We start from the raw sequence: 26,903 nt of genomic DNA, 5'->3' as shown, positions 1-26,903 counted from the left end.
CATAGAAGTGTTTTACTACAGCAATAAAAGCCTGGCAGCTGTACCACAGTCTCCACAATGTGTGTGAAGAGGGTGAAAAGTAGGTTGATCTCATAGTTTGGCGATTAGGAAATGGATCAATAGGTGAGGGTGGGGGAGAGATGTGACAGGGCCACCTTCTGAACCAAGAGGTCTGGCTCAGGTCCTTGCTCTTACTGTGATCTGCGTGTACTTTGTGTGTGAGAACACGAGTCACTGCTCTGTGTACCAGGCTTGGCTCCTTATAGATTATCTGTACCTTTCTGTGTCATTAAGCATAATTACACAAAGCCTTTAATTACAGCAAAGCCCCAACTCTTAGACACACTGCAAAGAACTTCCTTTTGGTCAAATCCTAATGAATAGCTATGATTATTTCTCTAAGATAAATTCCTAGATGTGGATTCATCACAGGTTGCTTGTTTTGTTAAATGTTTTTGATACGAATTGTCAAACTGTCCTCAAAAATACGTTTACCACTTTGCTTTCTTGAGTGTGTGCACACTTGTTAGGGGCCTGATATTAGGGGTTTTGTTGTTTTGAAAGTTAGCGAGTCTTGTGAGTTTCTTTTAATATTAGAATGATTAACCTGATTGATTCAAACTTCCAGTATGTGGAAATTAATTTTTAATTCTGTTGAGCAAATAAAGCCACAAACGTGTTTGGAGTGACCATCTTTTTGGTATAAACTGCGTACTTCTACCCATCTCTTAGGAAATGGTACTTCATACCAGATGTCTTAAACTTTCAAGATATTCTTTATATGAAATCTATATTCCTGTGAATAAATTCCCTGTAGATAGTCATGAGATGAAGAAGTCTTGACCAAAAAGAACTAAAAGTAAAGACTGAGTGAATGTCACAAATACTTAGAACAGTTCCTGCAAGTTTATTGTGGGTTAAATTTTGACCTTGTTCACGTAGTCTGAAAACTAATTGAAAGGCCAATCATAGAATGCCGAAAGGGTGGGTGACAAGATCTAGATGGAAGTCTCTGTTCTCCAGGCCCGCCTCTCCCCCTTTTAGTGAGTCTGACTATTCACCTTTATCTGGGTAGTTCATTCTAGGCAAATAGCTGAGCTCTGTGAGGACAGAAACGTCTCTCAATTCCTCACAGCCTGTTTCTTTTTAAAATAAAATAATATATTTTCATTTTCTTTTGGTGCTTCATACATCCAAGGAAGTTTGGTGTTTCTCCATTTGCTGGGCAAACCCTCTGCATCAAGTTTCAGCCACCTGCATGGCTAGCACCACATCCCCAACAGGCTAGTCTTGGAGGTTGACGAGGAGCCAACAAGTGCACCCACCCACCAGAGCACCCCTCTTTGATCAGCTTTGTTTTTGAGGTTCCGTGTAAGATTTTGTTTAGGGAGAGGAAAATAGCTCTGCATACAGGGAAATGTGAGGAAAACCATTGCTTTTATGCGCCGCGGGTCTTCTGTTGAGTTTGTAATCTGCCATGTCATGTACCATCCTTTGCCTTTATCGTTGTTTCTCGTTTTTTCTGGTTTTGAGGTAGCTGAGTGTCCCTGTGTGTATTGGTCTCTTGTTTTTTCAAAGACCCTCAGTCAGAAACTCCTCATGGGTCTTCCAAGTGCCAGGTTGTCTCCTTGAGTAATAGGTTCATTTTTATCTTAGAACCTTTTTTATGGGGTTTCCAGCCTTGCTGTGGCCTCTAGAAAGCCCAAAACTAAGTATGCGTTCTGCTTTTAGCAGCTAGCTACAGAACGTCCTTTCTCCTGTGGCACTGTCGCCTCCAGCTCCTCCTGTCAAGCCTGCTTTCACAGGCTTTGCCTTTGCAGCGTGAATGGTCTCCTTGGCCCTTCAGGGTCTGTAGCATACACGGACATGGAACTGCGTTATCTCGAGAGTCATTGTAATAGCATTTGAGAACACAGTTAAAATTAATGCAAGTGTTATTCTAGTTTAAACTATTTCTAATTTAGAGATGCAGTGAAGGGTGGAAAGGAGAGCTATTTTGAAATGATAGTTTATAGGAAGAAGTTAATAATACTGTTCTCTGCTGTACTCTGAATACTCAAGACACTGATTGAAATGGAAAATCAGCACTAGAAAGAGATTAAAAGTGTAGATGACAAGTTTTTCTTCTTAGCCTGTTGCTGTTGACATTGCAGATAGAAGACTGAAGTAGACCTTACTGTGAATATCAGCAAACGCTTTGAACCTACCCTTACTCTGGGTAATAATGTCCTTCCAAAGGAGGTGTTGAAGTCTTGTCCTCTGTGTGGTGTCTCTGCACTAGGGACAGAAAATTAGCACTTGAACATTTTAGCCTAGAATATGCTAGATGCACTAAGTATAGATTGTGAATTAACTTTATTTGGAGTCGAAGTTTGGTTATACTCTGCAGGTGTCTAACCAGGATAGTATCTTCCTATAATATCTAGGATGTGAAATTAATGGCCATGCACTATTAGAATGAAATAGGGAAATTAGATTGTAATTGATTAGTTCTCTTACTAAAGCAATAGTCGCAAAAACTGGTTGGTTCTAAAAGTCAAGATAAATATTTATGAAGAAAGGTGTTGAAAGAATTCAATCCTATGTCAAATAAGGTAGAATCGTGTTTACAGGAAATAAAATTTTTGTAGATGTCGTAAATAGGATTCCACTGCTGGAGTATTATACCGTGTGGATAGTTATTGTTATCTTTCTTATGTTTTTGTTTGTTTTTCTTGTTAATCCTTCTTTTTTCTCAGCACTAAAGAGAAAGATGTGTCTGATTATTTTCTGTACCTTTTTTTGGTACTTAAAGGTGACATTGTAGTATACAGATTTTTGGTAAGTTTTTTCTCTCCAGTATTTGACTTATTTTCAAAGATATTAATGAAGAAGTAACATATACTAAATTTAAAGTATCACCTGTCTGACTGGATTTACATAAGAACTTATCCTGATATGGTCAGTTAGAATGATAGGATTTATATTGCTAGTAATTTTTCATTTTTTGTTTTAGTTTGTCATAAGTGAAACTAAGTGGCTTGAATTTGCATCTGTAATTAAAGATTGATCATGCTTGAAATAAAGTTTTCCGTTAACATCTTCAGATAATACACTTCACTTTTAAGGATTTCAGTTTCCTCAATATTCTTAACTTGGATTCTAAAGTGTTGGTTGCCGATAGCTTTGTAACTGCGTTATTGCCGTATGTGTTGAAGAGCTAAGTAAAGGTGGACACTTAAATTTCCTTTGGACTACTAAGGACTTCATCGCTTTTCTAGATTTAGGAATCCACATCCCCTTAGGGATTAATGCTCTCCGAGGAGCTCAGAACAACTCGAAGTGAAGATCACAGCTGACCGAGTTCTTCTCCATGTAGCAGTGCTGTAGAGCACTGACCTTATCCTGCCAGACTTGAAGACAGGGGCAAGGACACTTAATCATCTCGGGCTGTACACTGAACTGATGATAGATGTTTGCATGATTTACGGTGACATTGCTAATTGGAGTGTGTTTGTTCCAAAGAAGAAAAACCTTCAAGTTCTTTTTATTCTCTTACTGTCAAAATGTCATTCAGCAAATTCTCTGAATGTCTTTAAAAGTAAGGCTAGTGCTCAGAACCAGAGGTACAAGCTTGATGAGGCCTAGATCCTACCCTTGGGGAAGCATGCAACCTGTATGTGTACATTAACACTGCAGACTGGCTGGGAGAAAGCAATTTCTGATTGTAAAAAGAGAAACAAATAATGTGTTTTATGAGGGTTTTGTCTCTAGACTAAGAGCCTCAGAACTGACTACGGATCCCCTGCGATTTGTCTTTGGTTATATTAACCCCTCTTCAACGGTTAAAGGATTTTATATCCTTGTCTCTTCTGCTTCTCTATCCCAGGAAAGCCAAAGAAGTTTAGTAAGGAAATGGAAGTTATCACAGTCTAATCCATGATTTGGATCTTCTCCAAGAATTTGATTATAATTACTAATTAAACACATTCTAGGGCCGGCCCCGTGGCTTAGCGGTTAAGTGTGCGCGCTCCGCTGCTGGCGGCCCGGGTTCGGATTCCGGGCGCGCACCGACGCACCGCTTCTCCGGCCATGCTGAGGCCGCGTCCCACGTACAGCAACTAGAAGGATGTGAAACTATGATGTACAACTATCTACTGGGGCTTTGGGGGAAAAAAAATAAATAAATAAAATTATTAAACACGTTCTAGCTACTTTAGGAAAATATTAAATATAACTTCGAAAAAGTAAACATAGAATTATCATATGATCCACTTCTATATCAACAGATAGGAATATTTCTATATAATCCATAGAATTACCAATTCTGCTTCTATGTATAAATCCAAAGAACTGAAAGTAGGAACTCAGACACAGACATACCTCGTTTTATCGTGCTTTCCTTTATTGCGCTTATCAGATATTGCATTTTTTGCAAGACCCTCCACCAGCAGAAAAGATTATGACTCATTGAATGCTCAGATGATGGTTAGCATTTTTTAGTAATAAAGTATTTTTAAATTAAGATATGTACGTTGTTTTTTAGACAGTGCTTGTTGCACACTTAACAGACTAGAGTGTAATGTAAACATAACTTTTATGTGCACTAGGAAACCAAAAAATTGGTGTGACTGGTTTTATTTTGATATTCACTTTATTGCAGTGGTCTGGAACCAAACCCGCAATATCTCCGAGGTATGCCTGTATTAGTATACCCACGTTCAGAGCAGCATTATTCACAGTAACCTAAAGGTGGAAACAGCCCAAACGTCCATTGATGGATGAATGGATAAATAAAATGTGCTTTATATATATAATGGAATATTATTCAGCCTTAGAAAAGAATGACGTTCTGACACATGCTGCAGCATGGGTGAACCTTGAACACACTGTGCTAAGTGAAACAAGCTAGTCACAAAAGGACAGATAGCATATGATTCAACTTATATGAGGTATCTAGAATAGTCAAATTCATAGACAGAAAAAGTAGAATGATGATTGCTGTGGGAATGGAGAGTTCTTGTTTAATGGCTTCGGAGTTTCAGTTTAAGAAGATGGAAAGAGTTCTGGAGACAGTTGCACAACAGTGTGAATGTACTTAATGCCACTGAACTGTACACTTAAAAATACCATAGTAAAAAACATTATGTTCCAAATTCTGTTTGCTAATATTTTATTTAAGACTTTTGCAAAAAATATGTAGATACATATAAAAAGCAAAATCAAGATTAGGCTGTTTCTGAGGTATTAGAATGGCCCCCACCCCCTGCCTGTCTTCATAGTAGGAGTCTAGTTCAGAGACTTGTTTTAACAGGAGTTCCTCTCTTCTCATGACAGGCAGATGGTGGGGGTGGAGGGGGAGTTGTAGGTGGCCCTCTGACCTGCTGTGTAGGGACCCCTTATGGGGCTGTGTTGTTTCTGTCTCTACCAGCCCTAAAGAGGGTCAGTGTGGATTGTAGACAAACTAACTGAACTCTGGGGCCAGGCAGACCTGATGCCACTGGACTGTAATTTTCTGAAGGACAAAGTCCATAGAGGTCCCCTGGAGACAGGGGACTGCTTTCAAAGTCTCCTGCAGCTGAGAGAGCTGCAGGAAAACAGCCTTTCATGGCAGAGCGGATGCCCCCGACAGCTCCAGGGGGCACTAGGTGTAAAAGAAGGAGCCGTTAAAGTGAAATTGCAAGGCCAGTTTATTTATCAAATTATACATGTTTTTAAATTGTATATGTGGTTTGTTTTTTCTTTTAATAATCACATTAGCATGATACATCCCTGAACCGTTCATCTAAAAGAGGGTGGCCTTCCATCCTGTTGTAGTCAAAGTTAGTAGATAATGTAAGTTAACAGCTTTAAGGTGGACATATAGAAGTATAGGACTTAGAGATGGATGTGTTCTAAGCACAGTGAGGAAGTGTTTACATATGCACATAGGAGGTTTCTTCCCAAAACTTCCTCTCTACAGGACTAGGAATACTAGTGGTGACAAAGTACAGTCATACATCACAACAAAGAGGATACAGTCTGAGAAATGCGTTGTTAGGCAATTTCATCGTTGTGTGAACATCATAGTGTGTACTTACACAAACCTAGATGGTATAGCCTACCACACACCTAGGCTGTGTGATACTAATCTATGGGACCACTGTCATATATGCTGTCCGTCATTGACCGAAACAGTGTTATGTGGTGCATGACTGTACTAACCTCTTTGCCCACGTAACTAGACTCACTGCGTGGTAACCGAGCAGTGGTTTTCTCCCTCCTTGTGAATAATCAATCCCTTCTGCCCTTCCTCCCAGGTTGATGCCAGGAGTAACGTGAGGACCCTGGTTGGGAGGCCTTAAAGCTTAATAAACGATTAGACACGTGTTGAGGGTTATAACAGCCCTTGATTTTTTTTTTTTTTAAACTGCCTTAGAACACATTTTCTGGCCCCTGGAAGATCTTTCCCATTCCTCTTTTCCTAGGCTGAATTTTTGGTTGTTACAGGTAGGTAGGCGAGCTCTAGATCCCCTGTAACCCTTCTCCATTGCCTCCAGCATTGTCCGTATTCTTTTTAACTTTTTATTTTTAACTTGGCTTATCCATTAAAAGGCTAACTTCAGCCTGGTGTTTTAATGGTAAACCTTGATCAGAGGCCCCTGAACATATATCTAGATCTCCATTTCTTTGCTAATGGCGTAGTACCCTAATATACCATAATCTATTTTTTACCAGTTATCTTCAGCAAATATTTGTTGAGCACCTACTATATGCGAAAGTACTTGAGAGCCAGTTAAAATCCAACTCTATGAAATCTTCAGCAACATTACCTGCAAATGTTCCACACCTTTTTGAAGACATTTCTTGTCACTAAGCACTCATTTTCACATCACTGACCTTTTGCTCTTTAGCTTTTCATGTGTGCATGTCTTTGCTGCAGCAGCAGGCAGCTGCGTGTGGTGGAGAGAGCATTGTTGCATCTAGTGGACCTCCCTCTGATCTGAGCCTGGTGCCCTCTCCGCTCAGTCACCTCAGGCCCGAGGCGGTTAAGCTCTCTGGACCTTGGGTTTCCATCATGTAAATGGAGATTTAGTGAAATGCCGGTGCCGTGCTGAGGAGCCCTGGAGATTAGTTGCTGCCCCCTTGCCCCCGTGTCTCTGACCTCTGATTACCTCCTCTGAGAAACTCGTGTGACTGATCACTGGGATTTCCTCGCTTGCTTTTGATGAAGAATAAGAAAAAATGTTAGCAAGAGTTGTCAGTGAATGGGAAGTCCATTCTGAGGGAAGATGATTAATAAGAATGAAGAAATTTTTACTTTCCTGAATGATACTAACTGTGAAAAATTATAAATACAGGTAATACAAGAACCAACCGTTAAAACTCTTTCCACATTTGAGGCTAACTGTGAAATTATGAGTGTGTTTCCTTGACTGCAGTTTTTAAAGAAGGGAGCAGTACGATCTTGTCAATGTCAACCAGCACTTCAAAACTCTCTGCTGGTTCCCAGACCCTGAGTTTTTATTTACTTGCTAAATTTATTATTGGAGAAAAGCAATTATGTTGAATATTTTTGAGTATTTCAGATTTCTCTACCTTTCTAAAACTCTGCTTTATCTGTTTTAGCATCTCCCTATACTCTTTCCAGTGTTCTTTACTTCTTGTGTGACATATTCTTTTTCTTTTTTCATTTCTTTCTTTATCTGTTTCAATTATTTGGATTTTAATGACCCTCCTTCTGATTTGGTCCTTCTGATTTGGAGGAAATGTTACTGCTAATCTAGCCTCAGTCTTCTCTCTTAAGCTTTTTCCTTTGGGTTACCCTGAATATCCTCTTTCAGACCATAGGTGTGCTGCGTTAGTGAAAGATACCCAACCCATGTACCCCAGAACTGTGTTCTTCAGCCTTCCGCGTGCATAAGAACCACAGGGGAAACGTGCCTGCGCTACCTCCCAGAAACCCCAGGGAGCTGGGAATGTAGCCCAAGGAGCATTGTTTAAAAAGCCACCCAGTGATTCTGTTGTGCAGTCAGGTTGCCCCTGCTATAGATGGCAAAACAGGGCACCTCACATATCAAATATTACATTATTATATATCTCTTGGTTCATAATTCTTTGATTTAATTGGGTGATCTTACATAGGTTTTAGGAAATTATAATTAATTATTCAAAGTTTATTTAAAGATACATAGTCTCATTAATTGCGAGTTTCTTTTTATCTCAAAATAGTATTTTTTGTTTTTAAGTCTCTTCAATGTTTTTTCATACTTAATATTTTTAGATTGGTTTTCTGGAAAGTTAGTTATTAAACAATAGTTTTAATTGAAAAAACCACTGCGTATGTTCTTTTTTCTGTTGATTTTCAAAATACTTCCTAATTCTGTGTACTCTCAGGTTTCTAACTAATTCATTTCACAATTTTCCACTCATCTGCCTTCAGTATATTTCTAGCATTCATGAATTTAGTGGTTTCAAGGAATTATTCATATGCTTTATGAACTAAAATGGCTTTTGTGCAGCCTCCATTCTTAGGCGTTCTTTTGCTCTGCAAAGAGTGAGTTGTTTGCAGTGTGTTTTTCCTACTGTGCCAGCAGCCACTCGTGCACAGTGCTGGGAGCCCCCTCGCCCAGGCTCGGCACGCTTAGCTCCCATTAGGTGTTGGGGTGCACATGGTCATGCCTGGAGCCTGGGGTAGAGTGCCTGAGTAATTCTAAGGAGATGATGCCAGAGATGCAGAAGAGACCCAACTTATGGAAAACCCTAATTATTCACCTGGTAAGTATTGATGTAAGTTGGGTTTTTTTGGTTCTTGTTTTATAGGGATAATACTTGAATAAAAGGTTTGAGGAAAGCTATTGTGGCCGTGAAGTTGGTCGTGGCCAGTGTGCAGTAGCAAAACTAGAAGCCAGAGAAGCAGTGAGGCTGGTCGAGTAGTCAAGATCTAGAAAAATGACTGTGAAAACCAAGTGAATTAAGAGAACAGTGCAGAAGCCGGGCTAACGAAGGGGTTAATGCATTGGATGTGAGCGTGCAGGGCAGCAGTTATGCATGTGTCCCTTTGCATGCCAAGTGAGGGGGGTGTGACCACCCCAGAGGCCCGTGACCCCATGGATCTCTAGCCATAGAGTCAGGACAGTGACCCGGCGTCCTGCTCACCCCTAAAACCACCTGCCTCCCAGGGTGGCAGTGAGCCAGGGCTGGGAGACCTTGATGATGCTGTTGAGAAGTAGAAGGCATGCGGATCGGATCAGTGAGCACTAAATCTCAGGTTTATTATTTATCAGATGTATCCCAAGTGTCAGATGCTCAGCTGAGGTACAGCCACAGAGGTGTCCTCCTCAGGAAAGTCAGCTCTTCACAGCCCAATGTGCCAAGTGCCCAGAGGCTTCAACAGGCAATACCGAGTCCAGGGTGGGGCCATCAGGGGAGCCCCTTCTGTGGGTTTTGCCCAGAAGCATGGTTCAAGCTTTCTCACAAGATGGGCACTGTCTGCACAGGTGCTCAGGTCTAAAGCAGTGTTCTCAAACTTCTCCTGTGCAACCCAGAGTAAGACACATTTTATGTAGTGGCCCAGAGTACTGATATGTGATAGTCTCTAGTTGCTCCTGGTCTGTTCTGTTTTAAGTAAATACTGATAGGTATCCACAAAATTGATTTTGTGTCCCAGAGCTTGAAAAGCACTGTTGTGTAGAATAGGGAGAGAGAACACAGCACCCACCCACTCATCCACCCCTAGACAGAACCCCAGAGTTGATGGTCAGACTCAGCGTAGTGTACCCATATTGAAATGACTGGAAGAGAAGGACTGTCTAATCTAGACCCAGCATGGACAGCAGTTGCTAGAGCAGCTGGAATAGGAAGGAGACTGCTCAGGCATTTGTGTTTTGGAGTGACTGGCAGTTTTGTGTGGCCTGGGCAACTGGCTGATCTGGCAGAACATTGTTACAGTTTCCAGCACGTTCATGGGAAGCGTGGTGCTGATCACCAAGGCAGTCTGGCCTTCATTCTCGTTTGCTGTGCTACTTCTGCCACCTTTGGGGTCCAGAGGCTGAAGCAGCAGTACCTAATGACTAGAACATGTGGTTGGGGGCAGGGGTGGGGAGGAGGGATCTATCGCCTCATAGCCAAGCATTGGGTTTGGGCAGGACAGGGAAGATGTGTTTGTACAGCAGAAATTGGCCAGACGCATTCTTAATAATAAAGTTTCTTATATTTCACTTTAGTTACATTAAATGTGTATGATGAAGAGGCTCAGGGTCTTAAGTGGCTATTTTACTGGGTTTGTCCTGACAATGTACAAAAATAAAGCACCCCCAAGCACGGCATTCAGTGGTGATGTAAAAATGGACTTGCACTTGGTTTCTGAATCCAAAATCCAGAGCTGCAGGTGGTCCTTGGGCACATCTAACCAGTGGTGGGGGAGCCAGCCTGGGGGGAGGTAATCCTGAGGGGCCTTCCAGGGAGAGTCTAGGTGGGCTTGGAGTCATGGGGCAACACGTGTTGGCAGATTCTAGAAACTGTTTGTACCCTCCTTCTAACTCTCCTGCAGGGTGACACTTGGGGACTGGATGTTCCTCCTAATTGATGTCCAAGGAAGATGTGTCTTTGGCCAGTGACGTGATCTGAAGGGTTGAGGAGGAATTTCCTCAGTACCTCAAGGTTTGATGGAATTGTGTTTGAGGTACCATTGCTGTTATAAAGCATAGGTCTCCTAGGGAGGATTGTATGGTAGATGTTGATCTTTGAAACAAAAAGAGATATAATCAACTTGAAAGTGAGCCTGAAACTCTAACGACAGATTTGTGAGTAGAGATAAAGATTTGGGACTAAACACATAATACTTTGCTCTCTCCAGTTGTTGGAGAATCTTCATTCAGCTTCGAGAAGCCTCAGGGGCCTTTGCTATGGAAGCCCACTGTTCTGATTCCTCACCTGGACTTCACAGCAGTGTCTAGGCACTTTGCAGTGGGGTTTGGGTGGAGCCCCTGCTTTGACATTAGGAAGTTCCTCCTGGAAGGATTTGCCTGATGAGAAACCAAGCTCTCTCAGAATGTGGGGTTTGATCGTAAACATTTCCATCCTCATTCCCCATTGAGCAGTTGTGACTGGTTTATGTATGGCCTCTTGAAGCAAATCGTTCGTTAGATGGTTTTATTTTTAGGGCCAAGTCTAAAATGTGGCTGTGAATAAATTCTTTCTTGAATCAGGCCAAAAGAATGACTGATACTGAGCAATGGAAAGAAGACTTAACAGCGAGTTCTGCTATAGTGCGACATAACACATTCCTAAAAATCACCACACTGTGCAAAATCGTGCAGTAAAACCACCGGGCTTATGGGAGAAATAAGGTAGCAGCCCAGCACTCAAAAACTTTGTGTTGGCACATTTAGAAGTAAGATAGGACCGTAATACAAACAGTAGCACAGTTTGATATGTTAAATAATGGTTAAGGAAAACATAAATGTGGCACTTCATGTTGAAAAAGGCCTGCAGTTTGCTGGTGGCAGTGGGTGTCAGGAGAGTTATCGTGGGGTATTGTGAAGTGGTGCAGGGGGGTTCTGAAGTCACACAGCTGTAACACCCGCTGTGGATGGGGTGGCTGTTGGAGGTGTGTGTTTTGTGTATTCCTGCCTAGCTAGATTCACCTGAGTGTGGTGGTGTGTTCACCAACTTTCTTCAGACAAAATCAGGCATAAACACATGTGAAATTTGCAGTGTGCTCGCATTGTTCCTAGTATATCTGTTGTGTTGGGGCAAAACATTTTAGCAACACTGACAGCATGTTAATGTTTTTTTTGAAGACAGCTAAGAATGAGCATATCTAGCCTTAAATCCAGAGGTCCCTTTGGATAGCGAACTGTAATTGAAGGAGGTGGAGCAAACAGATTTTTATAATTATTTATAAAGGATTCTTTTAATATGTTATGGGAAAAATGAGATACTGGTGTTTAAAGCCTACCTTCCACGTTCATTTGAAAAGTTTTCTGTTAATGAATTCAATTTACAGATTATATAATTTGAATAAAATGGTGGGCTTTTGTACAGTTAAAGAGGACTGGGTTCAGTAGGTGTGGATAACAATGTTTTGAAATGTTAAACTCTGTAAAGGGGGTTAATGATTCTGTAGACACCATGCTGCTTGCTCTCTGACTTTAGACTGAAGAAAGGAAGGGCCATGAATATCCAAGACGGTTAAAAACTGCTTTTGAACTTCTCTTGCTGTTGAGACCCATACTGCCTTGACAGCATATTAAACCTACCAACTTTTGATTAAACAACCGTAACTAAAATGCACTCAGAAAAAAACCAATTAAATCTTTACATATTTAAAAATAATATCCTGGAAATTTTTGGCTGGATTTTGGATGCTATAGTCTGTTTTCAAGTGGTTCTACCCTGATTATGTCGGTAATATGTTGTAGAAATTTACAAAATACGAACAATATAAGAATGACCCATATCTCTATCACCAAGAGCCATTATTAACATTTTTATGAATTTACGTTTCTAATAAACTCACATGTAAACATTGTTGATTACACTATATATACCTTTGTTATCTTTCATTTTCATTTCTTTCATGTATAATTTGGGGGTCACAAAGTAAAAGAACACAAGTTTGGGATCAGATCTGCAGACACAACCCAGCTTTCAGGTGTCCTGTATGGATTTAAGTTAGATTATTTATGTTAAGAGCTTGGCATATGTAACATGTAATATAGATGGTAGCTGCTATGATGCAATTATTGACCTGTATTTTAAAAATCTTCATAAACATCATGACAATGGCTGTTTAATATGTGTGAGGTGGATGTCCCCCCAAGTTGTTTAACCATTTCCTTATTTTTGTTTTGTTTTGTTTTTTTTGTGAGGAAGATCAACCCTGAGCTAACATCCATTGCCAGTCCTCCTTTTTTTTTTGCTGAGGAAGACTGGCCCTGGGCTAACATCCGTGCCCATCCTCCTCTATTTTATATGGGATGCCGCCACAGCACGGCCTGAGCAGCGGTGCATCAGTGTGCGCCCGGGATCCGAACCTGTGAACCCCGGGCCACCAAAGTGGAGCGTGCTCACTTAACCGCTGCACCACGGCGCCGGCCCCCTCTTTATGATTAAATTAAGGGCTCTTTACAATTTTTCCATTTTAAAAGTAAAGTTATTTGAATACCTTTTGTATGTGAAAACATGTCCTCATATAATTTTTTTTCCTTTTGTTAGGAGTAGAATTCTAAAAGTAGAATTTACAAGAGCAGGGGTTGATTGACACGTTACAGAATTGCTCTTAGAAATGTTCCAGTTTGTGTGTGTGTGCTCTTCACCAGCCCTGATTTAATTGCCGTATTTAAAAAGTTTTCCTAATCTAAAGGTAGAAAGGATTGTTTTGATTTTTACTTGCGAGATCAATTTTTCACATTTTGGTGGTGTTATTATAACATCATATGAATTTTCCGTGCGCATCCTTTGTGTGTGTGTGTGTCTTTTTTTTTTTTTTTCTTTTTTAAGAAAATTAACTACCCAGTTTTTCATTGCCACTTGTTAGTGGTCCATACTGACGTATATTGATTTGTTATGTATATATTGTCATTGTAGGAGCTGTTCCTAGACTCATTCTGGTAGATCATTTTTCCCTGTACTAGATCCATGCCCTTAATGTAGTTACATAATAAATAACTAGCAAAGTATATTTCACATATTATTCGTTTCAAAAATTTCTTAGCTTGTCTTCCAGCTAAATCTTAAGCATTGAGATTGTGATTGGAAGTCTGTGGGAATTAAAATTGAGAAAGATAGATAGCTTTACAATCTGATGTTAATAAAATGGGATTGTGATAGGTAAAATTGGTGTGTGGTTTTGTTTTGTGTCATCTATGTCAAGTTCTGACATCAGAGTTAAATTATCTTCACAAAATGAATTTGGTAGATTTCCTTCTTTTCTGGGTGCTCTGAAACTGTCAGTAATGTCGTCAGCTGTTCCTTACCTTGCCTAACCCCAAAATGGTTTTCAAAGCTACTTCTTTAATAACTTTACTTTTATCTTTCCTCGGTTATTTTTCTCTTTTTGTTTTTACTGTGTCAGAGATCAGTCTTGGGAATTCATATTTTTCCAGAAAGATGTCAGTTTCCTGAAGCTGTGGCAAGGTGATTTGCACAGTATATACAAAGTGGGTTTTATTCTTCGTCGTTAGGCTGGTGTGAAAGCAGGGAAGGGGGCTTTCTGTGGCGAGATCAGTCATTTACTACCTTCCACTTGTAGTTAATTAAAGTTAATATGGTCTGTGCAGGTTCATTTTGACCTATCTTTTTGCCAGTTCTGCTGTTCTTCATTCCTTTATATACATCCAAGCTGTCTGATGGCATTTTGCCCCAAGAACTTCCATTAACATTTCTTATAGTGCAGGTCTGCTGGCCAGAAATTCTCTCAGCTTTTGTCTGGAAAAGTTTTTATTTCTCTTTGTTTCTAAAGGACATTTATGTTGCATATGTGCTGTATGTCTGAGTTGACGTGTTTTTTACTTCGTGGATTTGAAGATGCCATTCCTTTTCTTCTGTCTTGTATACTTTCAAAGATAGATAACACAGTTGTTCTTATGTGCTATCTGTTAGTTCTTTTTCTCTCCCTGCTTTGGAGATTTTTTATCACTAGCTTTCAGCAGATTATGATGTGCCTTCGTTTAGTTTTTTTGTGTGTTTATCCTGATTGGTATTTGTTAAGCATTTTGGGTCTGTAGGCTTCTGGTTTTCCTCAAATACGGAAAACTTTCAGCCATTATTTCCGCAGATATTTTTTGAGCACACACACACACGTGTGTGTAATGTGAGTCCCTTTCTCGGACTCACATTACACACATGCTAGGCTGCTTGGTATCATCCAGTGGGGCACTTGGGCTTCACGCATGGTCCTTTCTCTTTTCTCTCTGTGCTTCATTTTGGGTAGAATCTATTAATATGTCTTCACGTTCTCTGATCTTTTCTTTGGTCGTATCTGATCTGGTAAACATATCCAATGCAATTTTTGTTTCTGATCTTCTGTTTCTTTGTATTTTCATATTATCCCTTTAAAGCCTTGAGCACATTGAAGTTACTTATAACAGTTTTAGACATTTCCTTTTCTGTTAATTCTGTCATCTCTCAATTTTAAATCTCTATTAACTGATTTAATACCGATCATGAGTCCTACTTCCCTGTTTCTTTGCATGTCTAGTAATTTTTGGTTGCTAAATGTTGTGACTTACATTTTGGGGTGCTGGATTTCGTTGTATGCTTTTAAAAGTGTTGGGTTTGTTCTGGCAGCCAATTGTTACTTGCATATTGGTTTGATTCTTTCAAGGATTATTTTTAAGCTTTGTTAGTGCAGTTCTAGAGCATCCTTTATTCTAGAGCTAGGTTAGTTCCACTGCTAAGGTGTGCCTGTTCTGGGCTTTCTGCCCAATGCTCCGTGTATTCAGGGAAGTCTCTTCACTCGGGCTGGTGAGGACTCTCTACCCTATGTGAATGCTGGCAGTTATTCGGTTTACGGGTAATTGTTCTTTCCTCAACAGTTGTTCTCTGCCAAGTCTTATGGAGGGTCACCCTATGCATGCTCAGACTGGTGTTTCAACAAAGACTCAAGAGGATCCCTAGGCAGTTCTGGGACTTTCTCTGTAGCTCCCTCCTTTTTGATACCCTGCCGCACAAATTATAGCCTCCTGGGCCTCCTCTCCTCAATCTGTGTTCTCGGTTCAGGCTTTGGGCCGGGCTGTGTCTGGGTTCCCCTCCCTGCACCTGCCGAGTGGAAACGGCCTCCAGCAGAAAGCCCGGTGGATTGCTGGGCTCAGCCTGTCTCTTCCCCTTCACGCTGGGAACGTGGTTCTGCAAGGCCTGTTGCCTGGGATCTGAGACAGTTGTTTCATGGATTTTGTTCAGTTTTCAGTTCTCACTGGCAAGTGAGGAAATCTAGATACTGTTTCTCTCTTATGGTTGGAAGCAGAAGGCACTTTTCCTTTCTAGAGAGACATGCTTTTTGAAACAGTGAATTTTAACAGGTTAACAATAATGTTTGAGGGTATCTTTTTTGCTCTCAAGCATGTTAAAAAGAAAACCATTTATTAGGAGGGGCATTAAAATGGGGTTTTTCCTAGCTGAATTTAATGCCAAGTCAGTCCTTGTAAAGCATGTAGTAGTCTCTGAATCCAGACCTTAAGGAGCCGTCAGTTCACTGAGACAGCTTCTGCTTCTGTTTTAATCGGAGCTGTTGGTCTAGTGAGTCACACTTTCACAGTTTACGTTATGGGGTGTTTTTTCCTGAATCTCAGTGTTTACCTTTTAGTTTAGTCATTAGCAGTTGATTCTGCTCTAAATTACTGTCCCCACGTTGGCACAAGGTAATCAGCTGTGTGACATTCGGGGACCCCTTACCTTCTCATCTCTAAGTAGTGGGAGCTGGACTAAAGGGACTTTAGGGTCCCTTCCATTCGTTTATTCAATAAATATTTATTGAGTGTTCTGAGCACTGGGGCTACGTTAGTGAATGCGACAGACAGGGACCCCCTATCTAACAGAGCCTCGTGGAGTACAATGACAACATATACTATAAATAAAAATCAAATGGGAAAGAACTAACTTTGGTGAGGAGTACTACCAAGAAAACAAACTGGGGAAATGGTGATGGGGTGGGGCCCCCATTGGATAGGGTGGTCCAAGAAGGCTTATCTGAGGAGGTAACATTTGAGCTGCCATCCAGATGAGCAGAAGAAACAGCCATTTGAAGCTCTAGGGCAAGGATATTTCTAGGCAGAGGGAAGAGTAGGTACAAAGGCCCTGAGGTGAGCCCAGACCTGGACGGTGAAAGAACTGGATTGTCATGAGTGAGGGGCCAAGCGGCATAAATGATGGGGGAGACCTAGTCATTGCTGGCAGTCTGTGATTCTGAGACTCAATCCTGCAATGAAGACTGCTCTACCTAAATAGGGCACAAGTTAGATGTCACGTGGCCCCATAGGTGGATAACCAAGAGTCCCAGGAGTCATATTGGGATGGGTGTGGTGGGTCGAGGCACTGGCAAGATCACAGAGTCTGACATCAGCAGGGACTGTAATGGCACCAGTGAGTTAATACAGTTTTAACAGGAAGAGGAAGGCCGAGTTTCAGCAGTCCTGGGCACCGTGAGCCAGCATGAATCCCCTTTCTAAATTTGGAGAACCATGGATAGCTCCATAGGACCTGTTGCCTCAAAGAAAATGTTGGCCTTTTTCTGGAGCTCACATGTAAAGGCTACATGGACCCCAGAGCCTAGAAATCCTGCTTCTTTGGAAGGAAGCCACCAGGAAAACTGCTTGGAGAGCTCAGGAATGTGTGACGTGTAAGTAGGAAAAGAAAAGACACTGTGAGAAGCAAGAGCAGTTCGAGAATGGAAGGGGCTAATCCAAAACCACCGGGCTTTGTCCCGGTGCAAGGCAGCTCCCAGCACTCAACACTCCTCCCATATTGCCAGAGTCGTTCTTCTTGTGCTTTAATACAGCACCAGTTACAAATTCAGTTCAGGGTTAGTAACTCTTAAAGACCCAAACAGCTCTCACTTGTCGTTGTTAGCACACTGGCATGTGTGGTCTGCAAGAACGCCCTCCTCCTGAGAATGCTGGAGCCTCCAGCCTGTCTCCACTCATGTCCCTTTGTCACATCACTCTTCACCTTCGAGTCGTGTGGCCTCCCGGCTTGCCTCTGCATGGGCTCAGTCCTGATGTGATCTCTTCAGGCAGGAAAATCGTGATTGTCACGCTTCATCTAAATATCATTGTCCTCTCACCTGCAATTGTATCTCTGTGTTCCATAAAACAACTTGCTTGAGTTTATTGATGGCCTCTAATCTCCCCTCCCATTACCTCTTCTCCATTCTCCTCCACCTCTCTGTGGCATATGCCTCTGTTGATGCATGCTCATTGCCATGGCATTCTCTCCGTCCTGTGGGGAAGCCTATGATTGCCTTCCTCCTCCTCTCCTGCCTCCTGGCCCAGTGCTCCCCAGCAGGCTTGCTCACTTGCTCTTCCCTTTGGTGTTCTTACTTCTCAGTTCAACCATCATTTCTGGGCACGAGCTCCCAAGTACTTATCTCCAACCTTGACTTCTCAGGCCCCACTTCTGGGCTCTGTAGCATCTTCACCTGAATAATCACCATGGATCAAACCAAGTTTCTGTTCCTCACTTCTCCTCCAGCTACATCAAACTCCCTTGTGGATGCCCCCTCTCACCTAGGCACCCAGGCTCAATGGTTCAGAATTATTCATGATCTGTTTCTCTATACCTGAGAAGTTATCTGGTCATGTTGACTCTAGCTCCAGATTGGAGTGGGTTGAGGAATGATGCACAGAGGGAAAAGTGGAGACAGCAAGTATAGACCAGGTGAGCCTATGATGGACACGAGAATAGAGGGCAGTGCTGAGAAGAAGAGCAGAGTAGAGGGGGTTTCTGAGAGTAAAAGAGATTGAAGAACGTTTTTAAACACAGATGGGGGAAGGATCTGATAGAGGAGAAGTTGAAGGTTCAAAGAAAGAGAAAGGATCCTTGCTAGCTTCCTCAGAAGGATTCAGCAACACGCTGTCTTACTGGTAACAGCTTATCAAATGCTCTTTCAGTTAGAAATACTCCAGGTTACAAATCCTTTAGAAACTTATCCTATAGATTTGCCGGCATTGGAAAGACATAAGCCAAGGTTATGCATTACAGCATTGTTAATATCAAAAAAATCACTGAATATCAGTGTTTATTGCAGTGTGGATTGGTAAATGAATTATAGAGCATCCATTCAGTGGACTGCTGTGCAGTCTTACAAAAGAATAAGGAAGCTATGACCTGATAGACAACAATTTCTAAGATACTGTCAAATATAACAAAACACTATATTTGGTATACTACCATTTGTGTTTGTTAAAAGGGGGAGGTGGTGAAGGAGAAACATTTATATCCTTATTTGCTTGTATTATACATAAAGACACTCTGGAAGGATCCCTGGAAACCAGAACTGTGGCTAACTGGAGGGTCAGGGGTACTGGGAAAATTGGGGGGTTGGGGTGGTGGGAGGCCTTTGGCCGTGTATCTTTTTATATTTTTAGATTCTTGAGCCATATATGTGTATTATAACCTTCCAAAATTTCAAAAAATTGAATTTATTTTTAAAAAACCCTCCAAAATATTTCTGCCAATTAAATGAAAGTCAAATTGTTTGACCAAGACGATTGACTTCTCTAAATGTCCTTTCATGAATCTTTTCTGGTGGCTTTGGCTTATTTTCTTTCACTTTAGAAGAAATATTTCTGACCCATAATTAATCATGTTCTTCCCCTCAGAAAACTTCTGTCATTGCTAATTTTATTAGCAAAGCCTAATCCAGTTTGCTTACATTTCTTTCCCTTTCTTCCCCTACGCGAAGGCTCTGTACATTCATTACCAGCTTAGACAGTACTTAGACAATTCATATAAATAGGATAATTATTTACCTTAATACTTGGATTCTTACCCTGACATATCTTGGTAACTCTAGGAAAGTATTAAATGAAACTCTTGACTTTATATAATGAGAAATGTTAAGTTCAGGAGACCATATCTTTAAGACTGATTGAAATACAGCAACCAGGTTGATGTTGAGGAGCTGACACAGGAGGGAAAGTTAGCGGAACGTTTTATGTGGCAGGAAAGAGAGCTGTCTTCAGCTATTTAAAAGGCTATTTGAAAACATAGAACTAGGATCAGTGGACAGACAATGTAAGTAGTCACGTCCCAGGGCATCAGAAGAAAGAACCCCTGAGCGTCTCGAGTGCCCCACGAGGGGGCAGTGTCTGCAGTGGTGGCTGTGGCCCCACTCCATAGACCACTAGAAATAGATGGGTGCATCGCCTGTCGTACAAGTCGATTGAATCAATTTCCTTTTTTCTTTTTTTTTTTTTTAATTTTATTTATTTATTTTTCCCTCAAAGCCCCAGTAGATAGTTGTATGTCATAGCTGAACATCCTTCTAGTTGCTGTATGTGGGACGCGGCCTCAGCATGGCGGGAGAAGCGGTGCGTCGATGCGCACCCAGGATTGGAACCCAGGCCGCCAGCAGCGGACCGCGTGCACTTAACCGCTAAGCCACAGGGCCAGCCCTCCTTTTTTCTTTCAACTTGTGAGACCCATTCTCTCTTTTAACTCCATTCTTCAAAAGTCTCAAATTTTGTAGCAGCTTTTCAGCAAGTACCTTTCCATCTTTATTTCTTAGGCAAGATAGAGCAAGAGGGTGATTTCCTTGTCAGACTTTGAAGAAAAACAAGTGCCTTTAAAAGTAGACTTTCCTGGGCCAGCCCCGTGGCTTAGCGGTTAAGTGCACTCACTCCGCTGCTTGCGGCCCGGGTTCGGATCCCGGGCGTGCACCAAGGCACCGCTTCTCCGGCCATGCTGAGGCCACGTCCCACATACAGCAACTAGAAGGATGTGCAACTATGACATACAACTATCTACTGGGGATTTGGGGGGTAAAAAAAAAAAAAAAAAGGATTGGCAATAGATGTTAGCTTAGAGCCGGTCTTCCTCAGCAAAAAGAGGAGGATTAGCACGGATGTTAGCTCAGGGCTGATCTTCCTCACAAAAAAAAAAAAAGTAGACTTTCCAAAGGTTCTAATTTTTAAGGTTCCTGCATTAATACATTAAATCCTGGATTTGTAATGAGCATTTTTACCTAATTCAAAGATGGCACCGGGTAGTGAATTGGTAGCAGGACATCACGGACCACTGTGATTTCAAACTCTTGGCAGGTACATCTCCGTTTATGGACGCGTTAACAGCCAATGGAACAACCAACATACAGACATCTGTTACAGGAGTGACAGCTGGGAAAAGGAAATTTATTGACGACAGAAGAGACCAGCCTTTTGACAAGCGGTTGCGTTTCAGTGTGAGGCAAACAGAAAGTGCCTACAGATACAGAGATATTGTCGTCAGGAAGCAGGATGGCTTCACCCACATCTTGTTATCAACAAAATCATCAGAGAATAACTCACTAAATCCAGAGGTGAGAGACGTTCCTTGAGCTGATTTGTGCTTCCTGTTTCTCTACGTGCTTGTTTTCCCGGCCTGCTGGCCAAATTGGTGCTCTTCTTTGTACTCTTTCTAACTCTCCTTCTGGGCCATCTCAGTGCCCACCAGAAGGCAGGAAGCAGAGGAGGTTTGCAGTCTTGCTCCCTATAAGACTTGTGACTGCAGGAGAGTTGGGACAGTATGCGTGTGTGAGTGTCCATCTTCATTCTCAAGGGTGTGGGCTGGGATGGGAGGCAGAGTTCTGCACGGGGGAGGTGGTAATTGTGCCTGCATCCGCCTTCACCCCTGGGTCAGGAGGTCTTAATCCAGGGAGCCTCCCTGAGGTCACATATAAAATGTGTGTGCGCACACGCTTTTCTTTAGCTTTCATCAGATTCTCGGGAGGGTTCTTTTGTTCAGACAAGATTAAAGTGCCTGGGTCCCAACCCCTTCAGGATATTGTACCATCTTTCCTAGTCACTGTTCAGCATCAGAGTGGAGCTTACAGCTATAGAGATTTCAGCACATGTTCGTTGCTGATAGTACCTGGTAAAGTTAGTTTTCAAGGATCGAGGGAAACTGATGCTTGCAAAGGTTCGACAACTAATTCTATGAAGTATCTAAAATCGGAAATAGTTGAACCTGCATTGCACCTTACTTAAAATTTTAAATTCTAGTAGTTATTTATTTTCCACTTGTGAGCAACTAGGTCCAGTTTTTTCCAGACAAGAAAACCAAACTACAGCAAGTTTGTGTGTCTGGCCAGGGTCACATGACAAACCAGGGTTGGTTCCCAGTACATTTTTGGACTTGAGTCCCTTCATCGGTGATTTGTAAATGCTTCATAGAGATCATTTTAAATGGTTTTGTGCCCTTCTAAAACTACTCCTCCATGTTAATGTGCTTGTACTTAATACTTTTCTGCACGCAGCTAGCGGGGTTTCTGTCCCAGGTGTGGTGGGCTGGTGTTAAAAAAAAAAAAAAAAAAAAAGAACTGACTGGTTTCTTTCATCTGGTTGAATGTGCCACCTGCTGTCCAAACTGTAGAAACACCAGGTGGATATACCATGTAAGTTGCCTGACCTCCCGAGAGCCACAATGACTAGAATATTAAGGTAACTTAGATTCACACGTCTTTCTAATTATACTCTCTTCATAATCAGTTATGTAATTATACTCTGTCCCCAGCATTCCCAGTCTCTTGTTAGAGAAGATAAGAAGTCTGCGAACAATTTTAAATTGTGGTAGTCATAGGGAACGGTGTCAGGCCGTAAATGCACTTTGTGCAGATCCAGATTATCCAGTAATCCAGTGCTCGTAGCATTCTTACCAGGAGTGTTCTTTGCCACTTTAACTTCTGGTGACTTGCAGGTGATGAAGGAGGTCCAGAGTGCCCTGAGCACGGCCGCCGCTGACGACAGCAAGCTCGTGCTGCTCAGCGCCGTGGGCAGCGTCTTCTGCTGCGGCCTCGACTTTATTTATTTTATACGGCGTTTAACAGATGACAGAAAAAGAGAAAGCACTAAAATGGCGGAAGCTATCAGGTATGCATAAATGGTATTGTTTAAACGTTGGTTGAGTGTTTTGCTTTTAGTGTGCCAATGCCCGATAGAACAGGCTTCAACAAGCCTTACAAACAAAATGTCTGTCTCCTTCCACCGAGAGACACTAGTGGCAAAATTAATTAAATCATCTGCCTTTTCTGTGGGCCTGGCATAAATTACTACTTGCCTTGAGCAAATAACTTATTTCAAGGCTGGCTCAAACCCAGCAAGTGCTCAGGGAATGTTCGAATGATGAGAGTATGCAATAGCGTGTAGCCCAAGTTTCCTTTATTTGTTCTATGAGTGTGTTCTGTCTTCAACCCTTAAATAAAGATCCACTCTCTTTCACATCATAACTTACCATTTGCTTAACTATAAAATAAATTCACTAAGCTTTATGACAAGCTACTTCCATAATATCACATAAAAAGTTTTTTTAGTACAAGCAGTACACATTCTTGTTGAAGTTCATCCTGAGTTCCAACGACACACAAAACTAGATAATAAAGAGGAAAAGTAAAAGTTCCCTTTCTCTCAACCCCCTCCCTCCAAGGTGTCCACTGCTCATTCGTTATGTCTTCCCCAGCCTTGTTCTAAACATTTTCAAGTATGTATTCCATACACACACACAAATAATAGAGATTTATTTTTAGTTCTGTTAAATAAATGGAATTAATACTGTGTGTTATTTTGCCACTTGCTTCTTTCGTTTAACAGTATAACTTTATATATTTCCATTTCCTCTGTTTTTGGACTTTGCACTGGTATATCCTAACAGTGTAAAAAGCTTTCCCTAGAACTACACAATTCTGGTTAAGCATATCCAGGTACATATTTTGTTTATATCCCTCACTTTTCATGCTAAGCACTGTAAGTATAGTTAAAAATATCTGTTTTTTCAGAGATTAATTTTGTTTAAAGTGAATGAAACCCAGTCACCAACCAGAAAGACCAATGAACTGCCCGCCCCTCCCTGAAATGACATATCCCTCAGTAACCCCAAGAACCCTTTGTGAATGCCTTCATCATTTACAGAACGATGGAAACTTAAGGATGCAGACTTGCAGATGGCAGTGAAGTTGGTTAGATCTTCTCCAAAATCCCCAGATATTTGGAGAGTTGAAGTTGAGCTACTTTGGGCTCCAAGTGGCTGAGACCCTCAGCACTGACCTTGGGGGCACAGGGTTTTCTGGTCCCCTAAACCATTCCAGGGATGTACCTCGAGATTGGTGGGGGCACTTCTGTTTTGGTGGGTCTAGAGTGGGGTGGACATCTCTCTCTCTCTCTGACAGATCTCCCAAGAGAGTTCTGGTGGACGCTGCCCAGAGTTCATCAGAGAAGTCCCAGAACCCCACACCTGGGGGTTATAGAGCATCACCTTGGCCTTTTATAACATTATTAATCATTTTCAAAATTAATATCTTTTCTCATACTGTATACACATGCATGCATATATGCATACAGCAGGTTATCTATTCCTTAATCTTTGAACATCACCAGTTTTAGACTATTTAGAGTAGTTTGTAGACTATTTTGTTTTTTTAAAAATAGTTTGAAATTTTATAATGTGATTTTATTAGGTATTATTTCTGATCTTCTAAGCAATTTCAAACATGTAGTGTAGTAGATGGGACCATCTTGTTATTCAATTTCAAATTAAACTGCTTGATCAGTGCACATAATTCTTTGACAGATTGTCAGTACCTCTAAGACAACTTGCAGATATTCCTAATTATTAACCCATCCCATCCTTTCATGATGAAATACACAAATTTAATTTTCGTTTTTTAGATACAAACTGTTATGCCTCAGATGGTGACTTCGTATGTTTTCTGTAAGATCACACTGACTTGACACATAATATTGTGATTTGGGAGCTCTGCTGTAATAAGAAAATAGGATTTCCGCCCCTCTACCTCCTCAGTTCTGGCTTACTTTCTGCCGCCTGGACATTTCCCTCAGCCTCACCACTGAATCCTGTTGGTGCCTCAGCCCTAGTCCAGCCCAATCCTCTGGTGTTGAATTGCCCTTGACAGTGGCTACGGCTTATAGTGTGGGATTAGAAAAAACAGGAGAGAGAGAGATCTCATTTGTTGAACTTTTAGGTAACTTTAGATGTTTATTTTCATCAGCTGCCCACTCCCGTTTCTTCTCCAAACCCTTCCACTCCCAGCCACTCTCCTTGCTCTCCACAAAAAGCTGAATTGGTATTCTAAGAAAAAGCCAAATCCTGCGTTAGGGAAACCAACTTAGTTCTTCTTTAAATGAATATATTTTTGTCAGTGTGAATTTTTCTTAATGGCAGGATCCAGAAAATAATTAATTACACCAGATTCATTTAACCTTTACTCTTGCTCATTTGCATTTAAATTAATTTTTATACGTATAAGATTGGCTTATACACATAAAGCTATTACTATGTATATTTTTTGTTTCTGTGGTGTCTTGTCTCGAATTCCTTAAAACTTTGGGGCAAAGAATGTCATTGTAGCAAGTTTCCAAAAGAAAAGTGGGAAATAAGAAGATTAGGTTTAAACATTAGATCATCGGGTATCTATGCAGCTAATTTCTTTATCAGGATTGTTGGTGATAACCAGTTTTCAGATTAATTGTAATAAAAATATTCACATTAGTGATAAGAACAAAATTATTATGAATCAGCTTATAAGGTTAGGCTTTTGAAGTCTGCGGGAACTGGTAGCTGCAGCTTTGTGTCTGAAGGGCCAAGAGCCTCCTCTCCCCAGCAGGGGGCATCTTCTGCCACCACGAGTGAGACGAGACCAGCAGGGATTTGGGGGGAGAACACAGCGAGTGAGTGACCATCCCCTAGAGCCTGACCCCTTCCCCATTCAGTCCTGTTCACCACAGTCATGGTGACAAGAGGACGCAACTAAAAGGTCAGTGAGCTGGCTATTAAAACCACAGATCCCAGTGCCTCGTGTCCCCTCAGCAATTCCTAGACTGTCGTGCTTATGTGATTTTCTAACTTTTTGGTGATGCTTGTGAAGTAGTAAATGTTCTTCAAAGAATGGATATCATTTTGGTTTTGTTTAATAAGTCTTTTTAAGCTAATTTTGTAGAAAATATAATCTCTCTCCCTTCCTGCCATACCCAGTACAGTCTTCCACTCAACTGACGGATAAGTCAGAGGAAACTGAAATTTAAATTCAGTGTGGTGCATTGAGCACATCTGGATGTTCATTTGTTTTGATTTTAAATTTTAAAATATACTTGCTTTATGCTCAGCAAAAGTGGCAGACAGACAGGCCCTCTTGGACTGCCGGGCTCCTGAGAGCTTCAGCCCAGGCCTGAGGGCAGCTCCTGCCTCCCCGCCTGTAGCATGTGGCTCAACGTGCAGCTCACGTGACAAAGCTTTGTGGCTCTGGGAAGTTTCTACTAAACAGAAAAGCATTTCTATGAAGTGTTTCGTTTGTTTTTTTAAACAAAATGAATTTCTCTGTGGACCATGCTCGTTTCTGGCACAGTCCCACATCAGAATGGCCAGGTTGTGTCCTCTGAAAGGGGAAGAAGATGGTCTTCACTCATACTCCTCCCAGAAACAGCCACAGGTTTCAGATTAAGTTATCATCCCAGGCAAAATAAAAATAAAATCATCTGTTTAGGGGGAAAAAATTCAATTCCAAACAATTTCTTCACCCTGTTAAAAATCCAAGCTTGGATTTTGCAATATCTATTTTAGAAGCAGATTTTTTTCTTTTATACAAACATATAACATGAGAGGGAACACTGCTACCTAGAGTAATTAATTCCTTTTACCATTTCTCTCTAGAATCACTTTATTGTTACACTGTTCTGATCATTCCTTTCATGTTAATCTGCCATCCCATCCGTGATCTCCAGATGTTGTTAGCACAGGAGCCATTTCTGCTTTGCCCCCATTTCTGTGAGGTAATGGAAGCGGAGCTGCGCCAGGACGCCCAGGGAGACGCGTTTTGAAAATGTCTGCTTTATGTCATGGGAACAATTCAGCAGTTACCTTTTCAAGAGTCATCAGTAACTGAGCATCGAAAATGTATTTCCATCATGTGTCATTGACCCAAAATCCTCAAAACGTGGCACAACTGCAGTAGCTTCATGTAAATTATCTATGATTATTTCAAAAACCTATTTAAAAGCTTCTCTGACTGTTTCATTAAAACCCAACGTGATCTTTTCCAACAATGCTTCAGGCTCTCTCACTTTAGAAAGTCCTAGTGTAGCTCATTCGAGTGAGTGAGTTCTCACTCCATGGGAAGATCCCACAAACCTTGGGGGTGTTTTGGGAGCCAGCTAAGCTCTGCCTGAGGTCTGCGTGCTGACTGTGGGGTGCTTTTGAGAACAGTCCCTGGAGCTAGGCTTGCAGGCTGCCAAACTCTG

The 26,903-nt window shown here is 41.4% G+C and overlaps 1 protein-coding gene across 4 annotated transcripts in view; it reads left to right on the top strand.

Annotated features, from left to right (window-relative positions):
- The window catches only part of CDYL (chromodomain Y like), a 183,690-nt gene that overhangs the window by 142,836 nt on the left and 13,951 nt on the right, over nucleotides 1–26,903 (top strand). For 3 of the 4 annotated variants that reach the window (XM_058555346.1, XM_058555343.1, XM_058555344.1), the window contains exons 3-4: nucleotides 20,721–20,977; nucleotides 22,354–22,526. In XM_058555346.1, coding sequence (XP_058411329.1) covers nucleotides 20,721–20,977; nucleotides 22,354–22,526 — 430 coding nt within the window. The remainder of the gene's footprint in view (nucleotides 1–20,720; nucleotides 20,978–22,353; nucleotides 22,527–26,903) is intronic. The other variant, XM_058555345.1, reaches the window with a different exon arrangement.

The sequence above is a fragment of the Diceros bicornis genome, chromosome 14, assembly GCF_020826845.1.
Source record: "Diceros bicornis minor isolate mBicDic1 chromosome 14, mDicBic1.mat.cur, whole genome shotgun sequence".
Classification (NCBI taxonomy): Eukaryota; Metazoa; Chordata; class Mammalia; order Perissodactyla; family Rhinocerotidae; genus Diceros; species Diceros bicornis.
This window is presented reverse-complemented; position numbering and strand designations above follow the sequence as displayed.